General features: G+C 36.6%; 1 protein-coding gene and 1 non-coding gene across 4 annotated transcripts in view; both read right to left on the bottom strand.

Annotated features, from left to right (window-relative positions):
- The window catches only part of Prkd3 (protein kinase D3), a 70,469-nt gene extending 56,328 nt beyond the window's left edge, over positions 1 to 14,141 (bottom strand). The window contains exons 1-2 of one of the 3 annotated variants that reach the window (XM_047522294.1): positions 13,988 to 14,141; positions 5,911 to 6,838 (exon numbers count right to left, since the gene is read on the bottom strand). In XM_047522294.1, coding sequence (XP_047378250.1) covers positions 5,911 to 6,198 — 288 coding nt within the window. In that variant the 5' untranslated portion in view covers positions 6,199 to 6,838; positions 13,988 to 14,141. Of the gene's footprint in view, positions 1 to 5,910; positions 6,839 to 8,000; positions 8,343 to 13,566; positions 13,750 to 13,987 lie in introns of those variants that run through there. The other 2 variants (XM_047522295.1, XM_047522297.1) reach the window with 2 other exon arrangements.
- On the bottom strand, positions 485 to 557 carry Trnat-ggu (transfer RNA threonine (anticodon GGU)). Its single transcript has one exon. It is a non-coding gene; the product is annotated as a tRNA-Thr (tRNA).
- Positions 14,142 to 20,256: the final 6,115 nt, after the last annotated feature.

The following is a 20,256-nucleotide window of genomic DNA, read 5'->3' as shown; positions in this document are numbered from 1 at the left end:
TTAATCTTATATCTTATTTGGTTTTATGTTTACATGTTTATATTACAATTTTGAACAAGATCTGCAAACTGTACTTTCCCCTTCTGTTTCTGTTTACTGATCTGAGAGTTTCCTACTATTCAGAAGTTTGATTGTTGATTCCATTTTATACTAATTTACCTCTGATTTGCATTTATGTACTTTTGATAGTTTTCCTATCCCTCTTATGATACAAAAAGATCTTAAGCCTGTAATCCCAGCAATCTGGGAGGCTGAAATAAGAGGATCTCAAGTTCAAGGCCATCCTCAGCAATTTAACAAGGTCCTAGAACAAGACTCTGTCTCAAAAAGAAAAAAAAAAAAAAAAAAGGCTGGGGATGTGGCTCAGCGGTTGTTTAATCACCAGTACCAAAAAAAGTATAATAAAATAAAATCTCATATAATCTATTCTTACCCCTTTGTAGTAGCACCACAGGTTCTTTTTGGCAGTTTTTTTTTTTTTTTTTGGTGGTACTGGGGATCGAACCCAGGGCCTTGTGCTTACCAGGCAAGCACCCTACCAACTGAGCTATCTCCCCAGCCCTCTTTTTGGCAGTTTAACGGAGGGAACGTATATATGACGCAGGAACAGCTCAACTTCACTATTAGATATAATAGCCTGAGGGTATGGAAATACAAAAAAGCAAGCTTACTCACATTGTTGAACTTACTGTTCAACAATGGTAATTAACTGCCTAGTTAAATTAGGTGAACTCAAAATTATATGATTCTGAAGTCACATAAGCAATCACCATTAATCTAAAGAAATTTACCCTGATGAATGATACACTATAGTGTTCTAATAAAAACTATAGTTTTCACACACATACAAGAAGAGTAGATCAATTACATAACTGATAAACCATTAACCTATTAATTTTCTGCACCAAGAAAAAGCATTAGTAGAGCTAATAGAAAATTGTTAATTTATCTATACAAATCAAAAAATCAATTTGTCATCTATACTGTAATAAGACAGATTTTTGACATGTGTATATTTCACAAAGAACAAAACTGGAAGTTGACATATATTTAGCTGTTTAGTAACTTTCAGTCATTTTCTAGATCACCACTGATGAATTCTATTATATTTTCAACAGAGAGCACTCTCAAAGCACAGTGGCTACAGATTTGGAGATTTTTATTTTTTAGTTAGGAAACCACTGAGATCAGATTGATAGGCTAACATCTATGGTGTGATTACTATGTGCTAGGTCCTGCGCTAAGTATTTTAGAAATTTAATACATACATACATGTGCACACACACACACATGCACAACCATGAGATGAGTACTATTTTTAATATCAATATAATTATTCAGATAAGAAACCAAGGTATACAACTAGTAAACAGTAGAGATGAACCTCAATTTGACCAAAACCTCATGTTTTTAAGTATAACATCATGTTGCTTCATGTGAATTTTTTCCTTTTTCCTTTTTTTTTTTTTTTTGGTACTGGGGATGAAACAGAGCACTTTACTACTGAGTACATCCCCACTCCTTTGTATTTTTTTATTTTGAGGGTCTCACTAAGTTGCTGGGCCTAGCCTGGAACTTATAATCTTCCTGCTTCAGTCTCACAAGCTGCTGAGATTACAGGTGTGTGCCATAGTGCCTACCTTGAATTCCTTTCTTTATTCACCCAAGAAATAATTATTGAGCACTTACTGTGGCCGTGTTATCTGGCTTCACAGAGGTTTGTGGTACATATATTCAAATAAAGTGATAATAAATAGTCAGTGAGATTTGCTGGAGGTCTAAACAGAGGATATGGTGGGGAAAAGTTATTGGAAGCAGAGGAACATGGGGCACAAAGGCCTAGTTAATGAGACAGCATGTGGCATGTTTGAAGGTTAAGAAAGTAATCTGGATCACAAACATGCTTTTGGGAATCATCAGCATACTTTGTAAGTAATCTTGCAATAACACTTTACATAAGCAATCACATATTTTTGTCACCTGCTCATAGTTAGCAACTACAGATGTCTGTCTAGTTTATTTCAGGGGAGCGAGGAAGGCAGAGATTACCATGAATTTCTTGAAAACCTAGGTCTCGCTTACATAGTACACAAGGCTTTATTCATTTCACCATGAAAAAGAAAGTCGAGTCCACATTTGCATAAATGGATTGGTTTCTGCTCTCTCAGCCACCTTATTTTATTTATACTACAAGCTATCAGTAGGTAGCAGGTAGGCGCTGTACCAGCAGTAAGGTTTATTTCCCCAGGTGGAGTACCCAGGAGATGATGGCAAAAGCAAAAAGGAAGGTTTTCCTAACTCAACAGTCTAGGAGTTTTTCTTATTTTGGGTCATTTTACCATCTTGAACCTTTCTTTCATGATCTACCTTATATTACAGTAATTTCACATTCACTCAACTTTTCTGGAGCATAAATCATTATGGGCAGGGAATCTGTCTTTCTTCCTGGGGGCTTCCATAGTATCTAGCACTGTGACTCAACTAAGTAAATAGACCATAAATATTTGTTCAACTGAAGCAAGGACATAACAGATAATGGTCCTGAGGTAAGGGATAACTGTATCATACTATTTACTTTCTGCAAACTGCCAATTAGAAAAAATGAAGTCACTAGAACAGATTTTCTTTCTATCTAGGTTCGACTATCTTAATTAAACTAAGATTAGATGTGGACCTCAATGAATTTTTAAATTACAAGATTATTATAATTATTACATTTTCAGCATGTGAAAAACAAATGTCAAGCTCATACAATAAAACATACAATAGAAACATTGGGAAAAAAACCCTTCAGATTATTATTCATCTTGTCCTTAAGTATGATAATTTCCATTAGACTAATGGCTCTAAACTCTGGCTGAGTTAATCAAGCTTTATTCAGGCATGAGTAATGGTGCTATTGGCTGTGAGTACAAGTTAATTTCTTCACTGACAAAAATATTATGAACAGAGGCCTGTAGGAACTGAACTTTATTTCCACTAGGAGTAATGGTTCAATACTTGCTAATTATTTGCAGAGATTTAGAGCATGACTACTATGAATAACAATAACTTAATGTATACAGAAATAAAACAGGTGGCAGACTAGATTTTGCTTTCTGATGTAGACCGCTGACCCCTACAGTAAGAAAACAGTTGAAAGAATAGTTTTGCAATTATATAATAAAAAACCAGCAGCAGAGATAAAATAAAAATATATAAAATACTCAATTCAAAAGAAGGTAGAAAAGAAAAAAAGGCCTCAAGAACAGAAGGGACAAATATAAAACAAATAGCAAATTTTTTAATACAGATGCTTCTTGACTTATGATTATATCCCAATAAACTCATCCGAAGTTGGAAAAACTCTAAGTTAAAAATCATTTAATACACCTAGCTCAGCAACTCAGTACACTGTAGTGTTAGCTGTTTACCCTTGTGATTGCTTGGCTGACTGCAGCTGTACAGCATTGCGAGAGTACTGTACCATGTATAGGTAGCTAGGAAAATTCAAAGTAGTTTTTCTGAATGAGTACCATTTTCATATCATCATAAAGTTGAGAAATCCTAAATCAAACCATCATCAGCAAGGGACCATTGGTATATTTAAATGTATCTAGGGGCTGGGGAGATAGTTCAGTCAGTAGAGTGCTTGCCTTGTAAGCACAAGGTCCTGGGTTCGATCCCCAGTGCTCCTCCCAAAAAAAAAAAAAAAAAAAAGATAAATGTATCTATACAGAAAACTATTAATAAATGTAAGTGATAGAAACACTGAAAAAGTGGAAGTTGACAGACTGAACTTAAAAAACATGACCAACTACATAAAGTCTATTAAAAAAAATCTCGTTTTACATATAGAAAACACAGAGGTTATATGTAAAGCATGTGAAAAAAATACCACAATGCAAACACTAATTTTAAAAAAAGGTAGAAATGGTTATATTAATATCAAAGAAAACTTCAGAGCAAGGTATATTACAAGAGATAAAGAAGAACAGTTATATTAAAAAGAGGATCAATATATCAAAGGTTTTATAAATCCTAAATACATGTACAAATAAAATAGTGGTCTTTTTTTTTTTAATGAAGCAAGAGGCTGGATACGCCTGTAATCCCAGCAGCTCGGGAGGCCGAGGCAGGAAGTTTGTAAATTCAAAGCCATTCTCAGCAATGTAGCAAGACCCTAAGCAACTTACCAAGACCCTGTCTCAAAATGAAAAATAAAAAGGGCTGGGGATGTGGCTCAGTGGTTAAGTGATCCTGGGTTTAATCCCTGGTATCAAAAAAAGAAAAAAAAAAAATTGACAAATCTATAATTATTAGTTAGGAGATTTCAATTCTTCTTTCTCAATGAATTATAGAGCAAGTAGAAACAAAAGATACAGAATATTTGAACACTATCAACCAAATGAACTAACATTTACAGAAAATTCCACTCATTAAGAACAGAAGACATCCGCTCAAAAAATGCATATGTAACATTCAGAATGTAGTGTAGGGCAGAATTATACAGTCTAAAACAAATCGAACAATTTAGGTGTCCACCAGGTTGAGGAAGTTTCCATCTGTTTTAATTTCTGAGTCTTGTGACCATGCTCTAGCCAAATTGTCTATTAAGCATTGTACATTTGTAAAATGCCTTTCAGTTCAAGATACAGTAAAGTTAGTAGCCACAGAATATTATTCTCAAATTTACTTGTATGAAGCAAATGTGAAACATATGCATGGTCCGTTAAAAATAAAATATACCAATTCATATAACCCATACGTGGAGTTCATAATAAATAAAAAACATACTAGCTCATCTATGAAGGTTAAAGACATCTAGAAAAAGATCCTTAAAAAATGGCATGATACAAACGAAAGTCAGTAGAATTAATTGGACGTGACTTTCCTATGTTCATAGATGACTACACCACCAGTAAAGCTCCACATCATGTACAAACTCAAGAACGGAATCCTAGGGCTGGGGCTGTAGCTCAGTGGTAGAGTGCTTGTCTAGCATGAGTGGGGCACTGGGTTCAGTCCTCAGCACCACATAAAAATAAAGCAAGCCATTGTGTCCATACACAACTGAAAAAATATTAAAAAAAACGAACGGAATCCTAATTAGAGTAAGTTATACTCCACATATGTATAATATGTCAAAATACATCTACTCTCATGTATATCTAAAAAGAATAAACTTTTTTTAAAAAATGGCATGATACAGAGGGCAGAATGTGGATAAATGGGAAAATAAAACCATTTCCAATACGTTGTCATATATTTAAAATTGATTTACCTAATTTTGAATGGAAAGGGAGTGCACTCATACATTAAATGGTAGTTTAGGTAGATTCGAAATAACTTCTCTGAAAAATAATCAGGTTCTAAAGGGAAAGGAGAGGTACAAAAGAGGGTAGAACACTGGGCACCTAAAAAGCACAAAACTCAAAGACTCAGCTGTTGCTGTGTCTTGGCTTTTTGGTAAGCCACCTCAATCATCTTGTCCCCTCAAACTCTGACTTTTTTCTCTAAAAGAAAATGAGATTTCTTATGTCCCTCTGATGTTATAGATTCTCCTGCTTTCCAGAGACAAACAGAACAGCAGCATTTTAAAACTGGGGTAAGTGGTATTCTCAATCTATACTACAGGTTTCCAATTAAAGTTCTGAAATTTCAGATTTTCAGCTCATAGTCTATTAGAACACTTCTAAAAATGCTTATAATTAGGATAATCTACAATACAGGTTTCCAATTAAGTTCTGAAATTTCAGATTTTCAGCTCATAGTCTATTAGAACACTTCTAAAAATGCTTATAATCAGGATATAAATTACTGGTGGATCCATTATGTGTTAACTCATTGTCACATGTATATAATTGATAGAGATGCATTAGAAACATTATTAATTAGAAAAACGATTGACATAAATAGCTGGCACAGTACCTTTTGATAAACAATGGAGCACACAAGATCCTTGACGGCAGATAAAGATAGTTCCTGGGCTTCAATGGTAACACTCTCCCGTGTGAGGCCAATCTGCAGCAGAAATGAAACTGTATGCACAGAGCCTCTAGAGTTGGTGAGTGATGGTGCACTGAAGCTTCCATTAGAGATTCGGGCAGAAAGTCCCGTCTGAGGACTTGAACACGGAGAAGGAGTTGGAAGCGCAGCAGGAATAGTTGCAGGAAACACAGATTTCTGGGCTGATGGAGGAGAATTATTTGCAGACATCTGCCTTTCTTTAATCTTTAAAAAATAGTTGTCAATTCTTTTTAAATGGTTATGGAAAGGTTTGCAAAATAATAGCAGTAAAAAAAAACTGCTCTTTTGGATTTAGATGAAATCTTCTTTATTTCCTCTATTAAGCCACTCATACCGATGATTACAAATTCTATGACTGTGAGTTGAATGCATAAATAGTCCTACTTCTCTTAATATCAGTCCCATCAAAAACAGTCTTGTTTTTAGGACCACAATCAAGGATTTGTACAGGATTTCACATTACTGAGTCATCTTCATGAGAATACAATTGACAATGCTTATTTACTAAACATCTTCATCTATATTATCTGTTTTTGTCTCTCACTTTTCATTTCAGAAAATATATACTGAATCAAAATCGTTTATCTGTCAAGATGAAATCCTTCTGGTTTAAAAAACTGTTTTAGATTAATTTATTCAATATTTATCCTTTGGTTTATTGATCTGATAAGACACTTTCTCAAATCACCCTCTCAAATGTTCTCATTTTCATTGGGGGGGGGTAAACTTTTCTATGATGAAGTAAAAAGCTTTAAAAATAGTACATGCATATTTCATTTGATGAATGGATCCATGGAGAAAAGTTGATGCTTTCTGAAATGCTGTCAGCCTAGAAGGAATTTTTGAAAAAGTTTTTTTTAATATTTTATATTCATTTGACATTATCTTAAAAATATATATATTCTTACACTTTTTAAAAATAATTTTTGGTTGTATGTTCATATTTCACAATGAGTAGCCATTTTTTACTACAGGTATAATTTCAGAGACAGCCTTCTACTTTAAAAAATATCCCTGGTACTGCTAACACCTGAAACTTAAAGAAATACTCTAAAAAAGCATTCAGGATTTTAAATTGATGAAGTTCTAACACTTTTATCCTACAATTACAACTGGGTTATGACAAGAAGAGAAACAGAAGGGACAACCCCTCCCCTCAAAAAAAAACCAGTAAAACTGACATCGACAGATGTAAAATACATACTACCCAGTTATACAAAAGATGTATAACAATTTTCTAATATAAGTAAGTTGAGTATTCTTTTTTATATATATTAAAAGTCTAATCCTGCCAAAATATGACTCCTCACTTGCTTTGTTGACAAATTCCTTTCAGAAGGCTAAGGGACCAGGATAGTTACATGGCCAACAAAGGCATACATATAAACAACAGGAACACAGGATAAAATGATCTCATCGTGAGAGATTCTAATAGGAGGAAAGACAACACTAGATACAATTAAATATGTATCATAGTTTTTAGGAAAACAGTTCAGAAAGTTAAAAAAAGATTGTTATGACTCTACATGGCTAAGTAAAATGGCTTCTAAGAGAAGGACCCTTTTAAATTTCATCTATGTACCCATAAACAATTCTAATGATAAAAAAGTGAGGCATCCAGTGTGGATGTAGAGTCATATTGCAGAGTAGTTAATGGGTTAAATTAGGATGAACATGACGGAAAAACAAAAACAAGCAGATATAGTACTAGAAATGAAAGCTCAGAAAAAAGTGAAACCAGAAAAAATGTTGAAAGTATTCACAGCTATTCAAATAATTATTTCATACTCATACTGAACAGTACCTAATAGTTTATAAACATTTCACATACTGTATCTCACAATACCTTTTTGAAAGTTGACAGAGAAATATTGTTTTTGCAGATGAGAAAATATCATTTTTGCACAGGGCAATAAAACAACTTGCCTAGTGTCACATGGCTATATAAGAGGTAGAAAGGAAAATAGAACGCAGGTTACATATTTTCTTACCTAGTGCTGTCTCCACAATCACATACTATCTCTCAACAAGAACAAGGAACTAAGAATCACTGCTCAGGGAGGATGTTGCTAAGGTTGAGAGATCACACAGAATTGCTCAACTTGTATTTTGCTTTTCTTCTCCAACTGTTTTAAAGGATTAAGAACTGAAACCTGAGTCCCTTGAATAAGAGACTAAAACAAGTTCATGAAAGTTCAGGCCTCTGGGCCCAAATGCAGTCCACTCCATACAGATAAAGTAATGATCAAGGGTAATCACAAAGCTGACTCTTGACAATCTTGGAGAAGGATCTCAGAATGAGAGACAGGATCATAATCCAGAGGTGGGTAGAGATGCTTCAAATACTGGGGGCTAAGGAGCAAATAAGCAAATTTCAAAAATTAGATATATAAAGTTATAACTTCTTAACCGAATCCTAGAATAGATTATGAAGCATGGTTTGTGAATAACCAGAGAATACAACAGTCACTAGATGTCAGCCTGAATTTGAACAGAAAAAGTAATGCCAAGTCCACTGCATGTACAACTTGAAAAAGAATGACTATTAAAGCTTCTTAGATGGAGGAAATAACAGCTTACATTCACTGAACTCTTACTATCTGTGGGACACTGTTCTAAGCACTATAAATGTATTACCTTATTTAATCCTTACAACCCATTTTATAGTTGAGAAAAGAGAAGTTCAGAGATTGCAGTACTTGCCCGAGATCAGACAATTAAGAAAGTAGGCTGGGGGTAAGCATGGTCTGACAAAAAATAGTATTCAAGATGGTTTTCCATGCTATCTTTGTAAATATGTTGTCTGAGTGTGAGCTGGATATTAGTGTCACTGGGTAAATGTGCTGCCCTGTCAACTTACATAAGTCTTTAGGGAAGGGCCTTGGAATTCTGTTCTTAGCCTTACTTTGTTTTTCATTATGTATGTGAATGAAGACACAGATGACATGCTTATACAATCTTCAGATTGAACAAATTCAGGAGAAATAGACTACAATAAGAGTGAAACTTAACAAGGATAAATGTAAAGCTTTGCATTTAATTTCAGAAATTTAAATGTGCATCAGAAAAAGGGAAATGTTGAGTTGAAAGTTGTTCACATAACACAGGGTTATGAACCCAAGAGTTTATTATGAGCTGTTAATATAGAGGGTGACTAAAAGAGCTAATGCAAAACTAAATTCCCTGGACACCAAAGAACCCATCAGCATCAATTTGTATACTATAATGTTTATTTTTATGGGCCACATTTCTAGACATACAGAGATTTAGGGTTGGAAAAAACTGCATCCAGATAAAGGGGAAAGCAATGGCATGTGATAAACATGTGCTTAACAAAACCAAACAGACTAAGTGGCCTTCAAATATTTAAAGAGGTAGTAATAGAGGAACTGGTTTTATTCAGTATTATTTCAGAGAGCAGAACTGAAGATGACAATACTACTTATACTTACTTGTGTGGCAGATTGTAAGAACTGAGTTCCTGCCCATAAAGTACCTATAACAATACCTAGTTTACAGTAAGTGCTCAAACTGGTTAGTAAATTTGAGCAATTTGCATGATAATTACAAAAAAAAAAAAAAAAACCCCAACAATTAAGGCCAGGCACAATGGCGTATGCCTATAATCCCAGTGGCTTGGGAGGCTAAGGCAAGCAGATCACAAGTTCAAAGCCAGCCTCAGCAATTTAGTGAGGCCCTAAGCAACTTAGTAAGACCCTGTCTCAAAATAAAAAAATAAAAAGGGCTGGGGATGTGGCTCAGTGGTTAAGCGACCCTGAGTTCAATCCCTGGTACAAAAAATAAAAACAAACCAAAAAACAAAGTCCTATACCTTACGCTAAACTCTGCAAGTGAGATAAAGATACTTCATTAAATCCTTGCAAAATCCTTGGGAGATTTAACTCTTTTACAGAAAAGGAACCAGAGTTTCAGAGAAGTTGCTGATTGTCCACAACTACAGAGCTTGTAAGTGATGGAACTGCAATTTGAACTAAAATTTTCTAGACTCCAAATACCTTTTCTAATATTTCATTTCACATCGATAGCCCAGCAATGGAACAGGTTGTCTTAAGAGGAAATGAACTCCATATGTCTAACTCAATAGTTATAAAAAGCTGACCTATCACAATACAGTAGAATACTGATGAACACTATATGCTAATCAACCTCTTCAAAATATAATCACTGTTAATAATAATTATTTTGATGAATATATTCCCACTAAATTTCTATTTTATTATAAAAATTAATATTAACCAAATAGCAGTAATTAATAATACAATTAGCTAATTTACCTAATAGAACTAACGATGACTATTCATAATCAATTACATATAATTTTGTATACAGGTGATTTTTTTAAAGTTGCAGTATGAACACTAAGAAACCAAGAAGCTGTCATATTAGCTTCTGCCCACTCATCCAGTTTCCTTCTCCTTGCTTACTTTATGGAACTTTGATTTGCTCTGCAAGATGCAAGGAGATGTAGGAAGCAAAATGTCAAGACAAAGTATCAGGAAAAACAAAACAAAACAAAACAAAACTAACAATTCTAATTTATACAAACCCTGGTATGTTACTCTGTCCTTATGCTTCGAGTAGAAGACTGAAATAGTACCTCTTATTAATTTATAAACTGTATATCAATGAGATATATTCTTTCTAAAAGCTATAAGAGAGGTTCTAAACAAAGATAATATTGTCTCATTGGCAAGAATTTCTTTTTATGAGGAACATATCAAGTATTCTTTTGGGGAGCTGTTACATGTTGTGTTTAATTGAGTTTACATCACCTGTCACCTGTCATTGTTGAATGGACTCAAAACATAGAATATTAAAGGCATCATGAGCCCAATCTGCCAAACTATTATAGACAAGGTGAAACAAGGGTCCTGGAGGTTAAGGGTCTTGGTTGAGGGTTACCTCATGATATAATACAAGTTGATCTACCTTCTTCCCCTCAAAGTCACCTTTCCTGCAACACATTATTTCTTAACAAAGTATCTACTTAAGAGAAGCTCTAACAGTAGCATTTTCATTCAACAAATTCTCACTGAGTAAGCAATATTTACCAGACTGCTATGAGAGACACTGGCATTAAATAGCAGTGACGGAAACAGACAAGGCCAGTGCTCTCTCAGGAACTCACAGACTTTAAACAAACATTTGCATAAATAGCTAGACAATTACAAACTATGAGAAGTGATATGACCAAGCATATTAAGGGAACTTAATTTCAGTTGAGATCTCAAGGAAGGTTCCTTTAAGGAAATGATATTTAAGCTAGGACCATTAGATACATAGCAATCAGGAAGGAAGAGAGGTGAGAGGATGGTAAGAAGAAAAAACATAAGTAGTTATTAAATATTTCAAAAGATAGCTCATTATTTAGCATAGCCAGCATTCTTTTTGTACTCAATAAAGGCTAAAGAGGTAAAATGCTTTTCTGATTTGGAATAGTATAGTATTTACCATGACTCCCACCCAGCAAACGGTTGTCCAGGTTCAATTTAGTTTTGTGTGCTATGGATGCTAATAAAGTGGCAGGTTGTGTCTCCTCATCACCCCTATGTTATTATGTGCATGTGCTCTTTTAGCATGTAAAAAAGCATTTGATCTTTTTCAATGCAACACTGACTAGTGTGCCGAAGTCAATTCCCATGTTTTGCCTTGATTCAGGTTTGACCTTACTTAATAGTGCTGATGTGGTTTTTATATTGTATATTGTGTAAAAACTCAAGTTATCTGCTGATTTTCAAAAATCCTATTCTGTAGCAATACATTAATACATTTTCAAAAGCATGACTATTACTTTAGATTTTACTCAACTAAATTGTTTCCTCTAAAATTCTGCTTATCTGTACCAGTGGCATTTGAATCTCAGTCTCTTCATTGTCAGGCAGAGCACTGAGAGGGCATACCACCTGTGCTCTCTGCTCAGGCACTGAAAAGACTGCCAGTCTTGCAATGCAAAGTGAATCTATGCTGAGCTTCAAATATCTTCATCTTTGCACCAGTAGTATACTAAGAAATCTGATTGGCTAATAGCCAATTTCTCACATGCCACCATCATAAACTAAGCACCCAAATGGAGAAGACTTTTTTCCTACACTGTAATTGAAACATCTCCTAAGTATCTACCTCAGTTTTTTTCAAGACAACTGCTCCAAAAAGGTATGCATATATAACAAGTTCAATTTGAATTACATAACCGGAGGGACTCAAAATATAATCAGCACAAAAGATTATGATTACTGAATGAAATTCAAAATTTTACTAGCAAATAATTTCCTCTTGTTCTGTACAGTTACTTTAAAATGAGCAATTAATTTCACTATGGTTAAAATTTTTGTCAATTTTAGAACGCCTTTTTTAAAAAGTACCAAAATGTCCCTTAAGAAAAGTACATTTAAATGATCACCAATTCATTTTTTCCTGTATGTGGTGTTTTCAATTCTTATGTAATTTTTAAAATTTAACATTCCAAAGTTCATTATGTTCTTTTTTTGTGGGTGGCAGTGTTTAAATTAAAAACAATACACAAAACAGAAAAAAAAAAAAAAGTCTATTTTAAAGAGGTCATCTGATGAAACCGAAAGCTTATAAAATGTGTACACTAAAAGACCAACTACTATCTGGAATAATTAAAAAATTAATTTTAAGATATACAGCATTCAACATTCTTGAATCTGAGTAATCCTGAAATGGGAACGGTTTTACCGCTAGCTTCTTAAACGGGAATACTAGAAGCTCATCTGCTCAGGTCCACCTCATTTATATTATGACCTATGGGAACAGAAGCTACCATAAAGATTTTGTGACACATTTTTAACTACTTTTACTAAAACATGCAACTTCTTCCTTCCAGCTGAATTGCCATACTTGACTTCACCCCCGGTTCTAATATGGGAAGAGGAAAGTAAAACGGAACTTTATGGAAGTTTTCTGCAGCAAAGCCATAGGTATTCCCTGCCTTTACTGCATTAAAACTTTAAGCTTGACCAAAGCAAAAGCAAAATCGCTAAAAATACAAGAACCACAACGTTAAGAACAAAGTACAAGCATCTTAAGAGTAATAACATTTTCTAGAATACAAATTAACGCATTTTAAAAGTTTTCATTTCATTTGTGGCTAAAGCTCATAAATTTAGGCCATGTCCTGCAGTAGTAGTAGTTCAGGGTGTAACTTATCCTTCCTAATCAAAGATGACACCGATAGTCTCATTTCCTGTGGGGATGGGTGTGGCTGAAGAGACAGTTACGTCCATGCCATCAATCTGTGTGTGGAAAAGTCTGCAGGTTGCCTGTCGCTTTATATTCGTGCCTGCAGACGGCAAGGCCTATGCTTCTGGTTGCGACGACTTGAAACAAAATAACAAGCAATCAAATTGTACGTGGTCATTTTCAATGCTCAAAGGAGCGGTCGAACTCTTCAGTGTTTCATCTTAAGAAAACCCTCCCCGAGCCGAGAACAACTCGGAGCAACGCGGCAACTTGCAAACCTAAAGGCAATCAGGAAACCGGGGCGGGGGGACTCTCCGAGCACCATCTACTCACCCCTTTCAGACGGTACAACGTAAAGTGATGAAAGGAAACGAAAAGCCTCGTGCAAAATTCCGCACTGTGAGTGGCGTCGGCAACTAGTTTCGGGACCCCGGGAACAAATGGACCCCGAGGGGCCGGGAGCGGCGGTCACCCGCGAGAGCGAATCCAAGTTGGCCTCCGTGCGGACGCCGGAACTTGGCCCCATCTGGCGGCCGCGCCGGCGCCCCCGGTCCCCCGGCCGCCCGCCGCCCCAACTTCCCGCCCAGCCCCGCGGCCGCCGCCCAGCCCCGGCGGGGTCCAGGTCCCGCCGCCGCCGCGTGCGGGTGGGGGAGGGGCGCCGCCGCCTCAGCCCGACGGGCCGGGAGAACAAAGCGGCGGCGGCGGCGCGAACTTTTTCGGTGACTGCTCCGCACTCCCTGAGGCCACTACTTACAGAGGCGGGCTCCGCCCGTCGTGAGAAACTCCGCGCCCGCCAGCGTCTGGGTCCCGGACCAGGCGCCAGCCAGGCTTCACGCGCCTCGCAGGATCCCGCCCGCCGCCGGCGCCCCTTCCTCCCCCCTCCCGTCCCGTCCTGAGGCCGGAGGGCGGGGGGCCGGGGCGCGCGGGGCGGGGGCGCGCGGCCGGCGCGGCGCCTGCCGGGAGCTGTAGTTCCCCCGCGGCCCCGACCGGTGGTGGCCGCACGGGAGGTCGTGCGCTCTCCGCGCGCGCGGCGGAGGTGCAGCGGCGGCGCTGGGTGCGCGGGGTCCCGGCGGCTCTGCCAGCGCCGAGCGGCGGAGCGTCGGCGCTGCCCCAGACGCGACCCCGAGTGTGTCCAGATCCGCGCTGCGCTTGAACCCCATCGTTTCTAATGACATGCCTTTTTCTCTTTTGCTCTCCGCTCCAAGGAAGACGATGGCGGCAAGAGGTGGCAGCTTGAAGGCGGGACTTCAAGGTGTCCAGAGCAAGAAGCAGGTTCCACCCTAAGTCACCGTCCTACTGCCCCCACATTCGCCTCCTGACCTCCAGGTGCCGCCTGACTTGGCGGCCCGGGCACTCCGCACGGAGACACGGCCAAGCGCTCCACCTGGGGCACCGTAAATTGGGAAGGCTACTTTCACAGTTTTTGTGTTTGCTCCTTGTCCATCTTCACCCTCGAGTGTGACCCCTAACACCCAAGTAAAGTGCAGTAGAAAATCACCGAACCTAGGTTTTTCTACATGCAGGGAAGCAAGGGTGACAGCGAGGGCGAGTGAGGCCGTGGTGAGAGTCGCATAGGATCTAACGGGAAGAGATGTTAAATTATAGATATACGTGGGAGAAAGGCCAGAGCGGTTAATGGTCATTATCACAAAAAGACATAGTTCTCCTCTGTCAACAGTTTATACCAAAAAGTACTTACACGAAATAAATGGAAACAGTGGAGGGGTTACCGTCAACAATCCCCGTTCAGAGGTCAAGAGGGCAGCTTTTGAAAATAGAAAGAAATTTAACCTGAGTGGCCCCTACTCTTTCTTTCTGGGGGCAGAGGGGAGTACTGGGGATTGAACCCAGGGTCGCTTAACTACTAAGCCACACCCTCAGCCTCTTTTTACATTTTATTTAGAGACGGTCTTGCTTAGTTGCTCAGGGCCTCACTCTGTTGCTTAAGCTGACTTTGAAACTCGTGATCCACCTGCCTCAGCCTCCCAAACTGGGATTACAGGCGTGCAACACCGCGGAAAACTGGGTCCCTACTTTTGATACCATATCATAATCTTAATGAATATTCCTGAATTTGAAGTTAAGAAATGGGATTTTGTTATTGTTGTCGTTGTGCTGTTTCTGCTGTTCTGGGGATTGAACCCAGGGCTTCACACATGCTGAGCACGGACTTTAGTACTTTATCACTAACTACATTTCCAGACCCCCACCATGGGAATTTTTAAATAAGTTCTATTAAAGATGGGACAAGTAAAATTGCATATGACCCTGATCTACTCCAAAGCTGTTTTTAAAAAGGTGTTTCTGACAGTCTCAGGAATTGTAAACTGATGGTGTCCAGTAGCATCTAAACTCAATCTTATTATATTTTTGAACTTAGTCTTAGTTTACCATATTTTTGCTTTCACTCATTTATTTTATTATTATTTTTTTTAAAGAACTTCCTTGCCTAACTTTGTCCTTTTTTCCCTTCCACTTCCCAAAGGTTTGGTCCAGCCCCAAGTATCCTCTTAGCAAGATTCCCAGGACCTCATTGGAGCAATTTGTAGCCAGTCTCATCTCATTGTTGACTTCATTTTCTGTTGTGGTCCTTAAAGAGACAGTTACTCTTCTGGAAGTAACTTTTCTAAATGAATCGAACTGTAAATATACAGTTTTAAGTGTGAGAGAACAGATAAATATTTAAATATATTTTATTTCACTCACATTGCTGCAAGAATAAATTGTCTTCTCCACTTTCGTTTAATTGTTCAACAACAAATTTAAATATAAGACTTTTTGTACCTGTAATGTTTCTGTTGGACATGAACTTCAACTCCTCCCAACATTCCATTCTTGTTCTAAGGGCATTACAGAGATACAGATTGGGTTTAACAAGTAATATATTTTATCCCTAAGAGAAAATGCAATCTGAATGACCCAGACAGAAAGTAGTTTTCTTCCGGGTGGTATTTTATGAAAACAAAATCTTACAGTCTTTCTCTTCTATGGTCATAATTACCCATCTTCCTTCCCCACGTGGAATATCCCTCCTCCTTAATGACACACACATAACCATGCACATGGTACCTAATATAAGCAAAAAGGGTCAACATTGTTGTGACTTGAGACAACAATTACCTGATTAAAAATCCTAAAGGCAAAAAAACATGATTTGCTAAGGACCAGCTAGAGGAAATAAGGCATTATATTTTGAAACTTTATCTGGGTTTAGTTGATAGATTGAAGTTACTGGAAAATTATTTTGTTTATGTCATTTTCCATGACCTTGGAACATAGTTGAAAAACTCAGCATTCGAGTGTCAATATAAAGTTAATAAAATAGTTATAGGACAAAATACTTTAGTTTCTATTTCTTAAATCAGCTAAGATGCACTTGATATCGACTTCAAAATTCCCTGCCTCTTTTCCACTACTGTCACCCTGTCCATATCTTAATCTAAATTATTACAAAAGACTTTTAGCTGGTCTACTTCTAGACTAGGTAGAATTATGACATCCTTGGAACTATCTCCTCTGATTTGTAGTCTTTCAGTAATTGTTCTATACTCTGATAAATCTTGATATGCAATTCTTCTGTCATTTGTCACATTTGATTTTGAATTAAGTATATATCAGATCTTTCTGGCCTCTCTATTTGCCCTTCGCCGTACTGAATTTGTGGAAGACCGTGTCTTATTTTTTATTTACTCATCACTTAACAGTGCTTAGTAACTTTGGACTGAATTGGGTGAATTTTTCAATGTTTTGATCATTTTGGTTAACCTAGTACTCCTAAAATATTACACAGTAGACTGCATATATCTATATGTGTATTTATAACATATCTGTATATAATCAAAAAGAGGTGTTGTACAGATTGACTAAGGAGAAGATTAGGAATATCAGGGAACTAAAGGAAGAGATTACTATATATGCCCCACCATGGATTTCATATGGTGTCCTTAAAAGTGAATATTCAGTTAATTTGCAATAAAAAGCCAATTATGTTGTCTGACCCCAATAATTTCTTTTTATTTTTGTGATTACAAAATGGGTTCATCTAGGAAAAAGAAGGTAACACATAAATGGATTTTTTAAATGGAATTTACATTAGATTCCCTTAGACTGTAGAGTATATCTTTTATTCTAGATTTAATTTAATTGGGTATTAATTTTAGAACTTTTGAAAAACTGAAAACTAGTTATTATAATAATTAATATATTATAATTAATTAAATTATTGGCACTGGTTATTAAACTCAGGGACATGCTACAGCTGAGGTACATCTCTGCACTTTTTATTTTTTATTTTGAGTCTCATTAAGTTGCTGAGGTTCTTGATAAGTTTCTGAGGCTGGCCTCAAACTTGTGATTCTCCTACCTCAGTCTCTGGAGCCACTGGGATTACAGGCATGTGCCACCATGTCCAGTTAGTTATAATATATTTAAAAAGCCAACTGAGAAAGAAAACAAAGGTACTATGAACCTGCATAGGAAGTTATTTAAATTACCACACGAGGACCTACCCAAACAGGAATTGAACGGTATCTCTCACTGTGTGGAGACTTCATCAAGCTAGAAGGAAGGAAACAGCTAGGAAGGTACTTGAAAACAGAGTCAGTAGGCACTGCCATTTAGTAGCTTCATGCTACTCAATCTCATTAAGAATTGATTTTATGTTAAAGGAGAGGAAATAATTATTTACCTCATAGGGTTCTTATGAAAATTAAATGAAAAAAATACATGTATTACACATGTAATATAATCTGCATTGGTATGTATCATGGTTCTACCACTTATGCGTGTGAAAGTTAACCTCTGTGCCTTTGTTTCCTCTTCATTGGGATGATAGTGGTCCTTACCCCTGAATTTTTATAAGGATTAAATGAGATAATGCACAGAAAACACTTTTTGAAACATCTTGCACACAGGCATTTTATTTTATTTTATTTTTTAATAGTAAATGGACACAATGTCTTTATTTTTATGTGGTACCGAAGATCAAACCCAGCACCTCACATGTGCTAGGCACACACTCTACCACTGAGCTACAACTCCAGCCCCACACGCGGGCATTTTAAATGCTCAATAAAAATTACTACTATTTATTATACTAGCAAATATTATTCATGTTAAAGAGTAAGAGCTTTTTATAACGCTTTATCTCTTCCTGTCCTTTGACAGTATAGGAAAGAAAAGTAGGTTCAGCTTGATTCTATGGAGGGAAATTTAAAATAACAAAAAGCTGAAAAGGAACAGGAATCTGAATGGTCATAGAGTGAATTCCTTTATACTTCCTCAAAGGGAGAGCCAACTGCCACCCTCAAGTGACCAGAAGCTATCATTTATGCAGTGTTCCAGCACGACAAAAATCATTAGTTTCATGTTTGTTGGTTTTATTTTAAATATAGTCAGTTAAATTATCATGATCCTTACATTTAATTATAATTTGTACTCTGATCATAAGACCTCACATTTTACAACCTGAATTAACTCCAGAACAAATTGACTACATAACAGACTTGAAACTGTCACTTGAATGATGATGGCTAACTTAGCTGAAGCCTAATCGATTTTAATTTAGCTTGCTTGTTTGTTTTTCCTAGATTTCCTTTGAGACTTTACAGTCTTTGATTTATCGATTCACTAAATATTTTTGAGAGGTATTAGTGTCAAAACCTAGAGATTATTAGCTAAGATATGGGAAAATCTATAAAACAGAAAAGAGAGTTAAAAAAAGTTGGAGGCAAAACAAAGGGTTAGAAAATGTCAGAGAAGTGCATCTTCTGTGTTTGTGATGATGCTGGTATAAACAAACCAGCAGTTGTATAAAAGTATAATATATGTAATTATGTATAGTGTATTATACTTTGAAAATTACAATGAGAGACTATTACTGGCTCATGTATTTACTGTACTATTTATTTATTTGCTTGTTTACTGACTTATTTATCTGTGCTGGGGATTGAACCTAGGGCCTAATACGTGCTAAGCTCTTGCTGTACCACTGAGCTACATCCCTGGCCCCCAATATATTTTTTATTGTTATTTTAGAGTGTATTCCTTTTACTTATTAAAAAAAAAGATTAATGTAAAATTGTATACAGTGTTTTGCTGGCAGGAGGCTCATGTGTCTCATATTTATAGCATCTCTTGATTGCATAATTTTTTCTTGTGCTTGATTTAATCTCCTGTTGTTTTGTTCATCGTGGCCCTAGAAGCAATAAGCTATACCAAACATATACCAACCATATAGCCTCGGTCTGTATTAGGTGATGCCGTCTAGGTTTTTGTGTAAATAAACTCTATGACATTCACACAATGACAGAATTGCCTAATGATGAATTTCTTAGAATGTATCTGTTTTGTTAAGTGACACACACCTATATTTGTATGGTAAAGATGTGCGTGTACTATAAAATAATAGTATTCTATAACTGCATGGTTTAATAAATATATGTAATTGTAGCACATAGAGATGTGTGTAATCAGGCTATTGTTTATCTGTTATATTGTGTTTTCTTCATATTTTCAGTCTGTAAAAATCCTGAATAATAATTTTTACTGCATCCTATATGGCTTACTCATGAATGGCATTCAACTCCTGTCTGAGCCATTACCTTGTTTTCTGATTGATGTTCATTTTCTCTAATCTAAAAATTGTATCAAAAGAGGGTGATCGTTTTTCCTTCTTTTGCTTATAAAATTTCTGCCTGCGCCCTTTCTAAAATTACTACTTTGCTTCTTCCTAATTTGTAATACCGATCTAACCCAAACTATTAGAAGGATTTTCCTGAAAGACTAAATGAACACATTATGAAAGGTAGTTAATCAACTTCTTTGGTTTTGTCACAGATCTGTAAATTCAAGCTGCACTGTTCCCTATAATAGTTTTGTGACTTACTGAATGAAGCCCATACTGATCAAGCCTTGACCAGTAACAGAAGGGGATTAGTCTTGCTAAAATTTTATGCTAAAATTTAAGCTTCTTTTGGGGGGAAATTTAGATACACTTTTGTTGATGATAAGCTCTGTTGAAAT

Source organism: Sciurus carolinensis, chromosome 13 (genome assembly GCF_902686445.1).
Source record: "Sciurus carolinensis chromosome 13, mSciCar1.2, whole genome shotgun sequence".
NCBI classification, from domain to species: Eukaryota; Metazoa; Chordata; class Mammalia; order Rodentia; family Sciuridae; genus Sciurus; species Sciurus carolinensis.
This window is presented reverse-complemented; position numbering and strand designations above follow the sequence as displayed.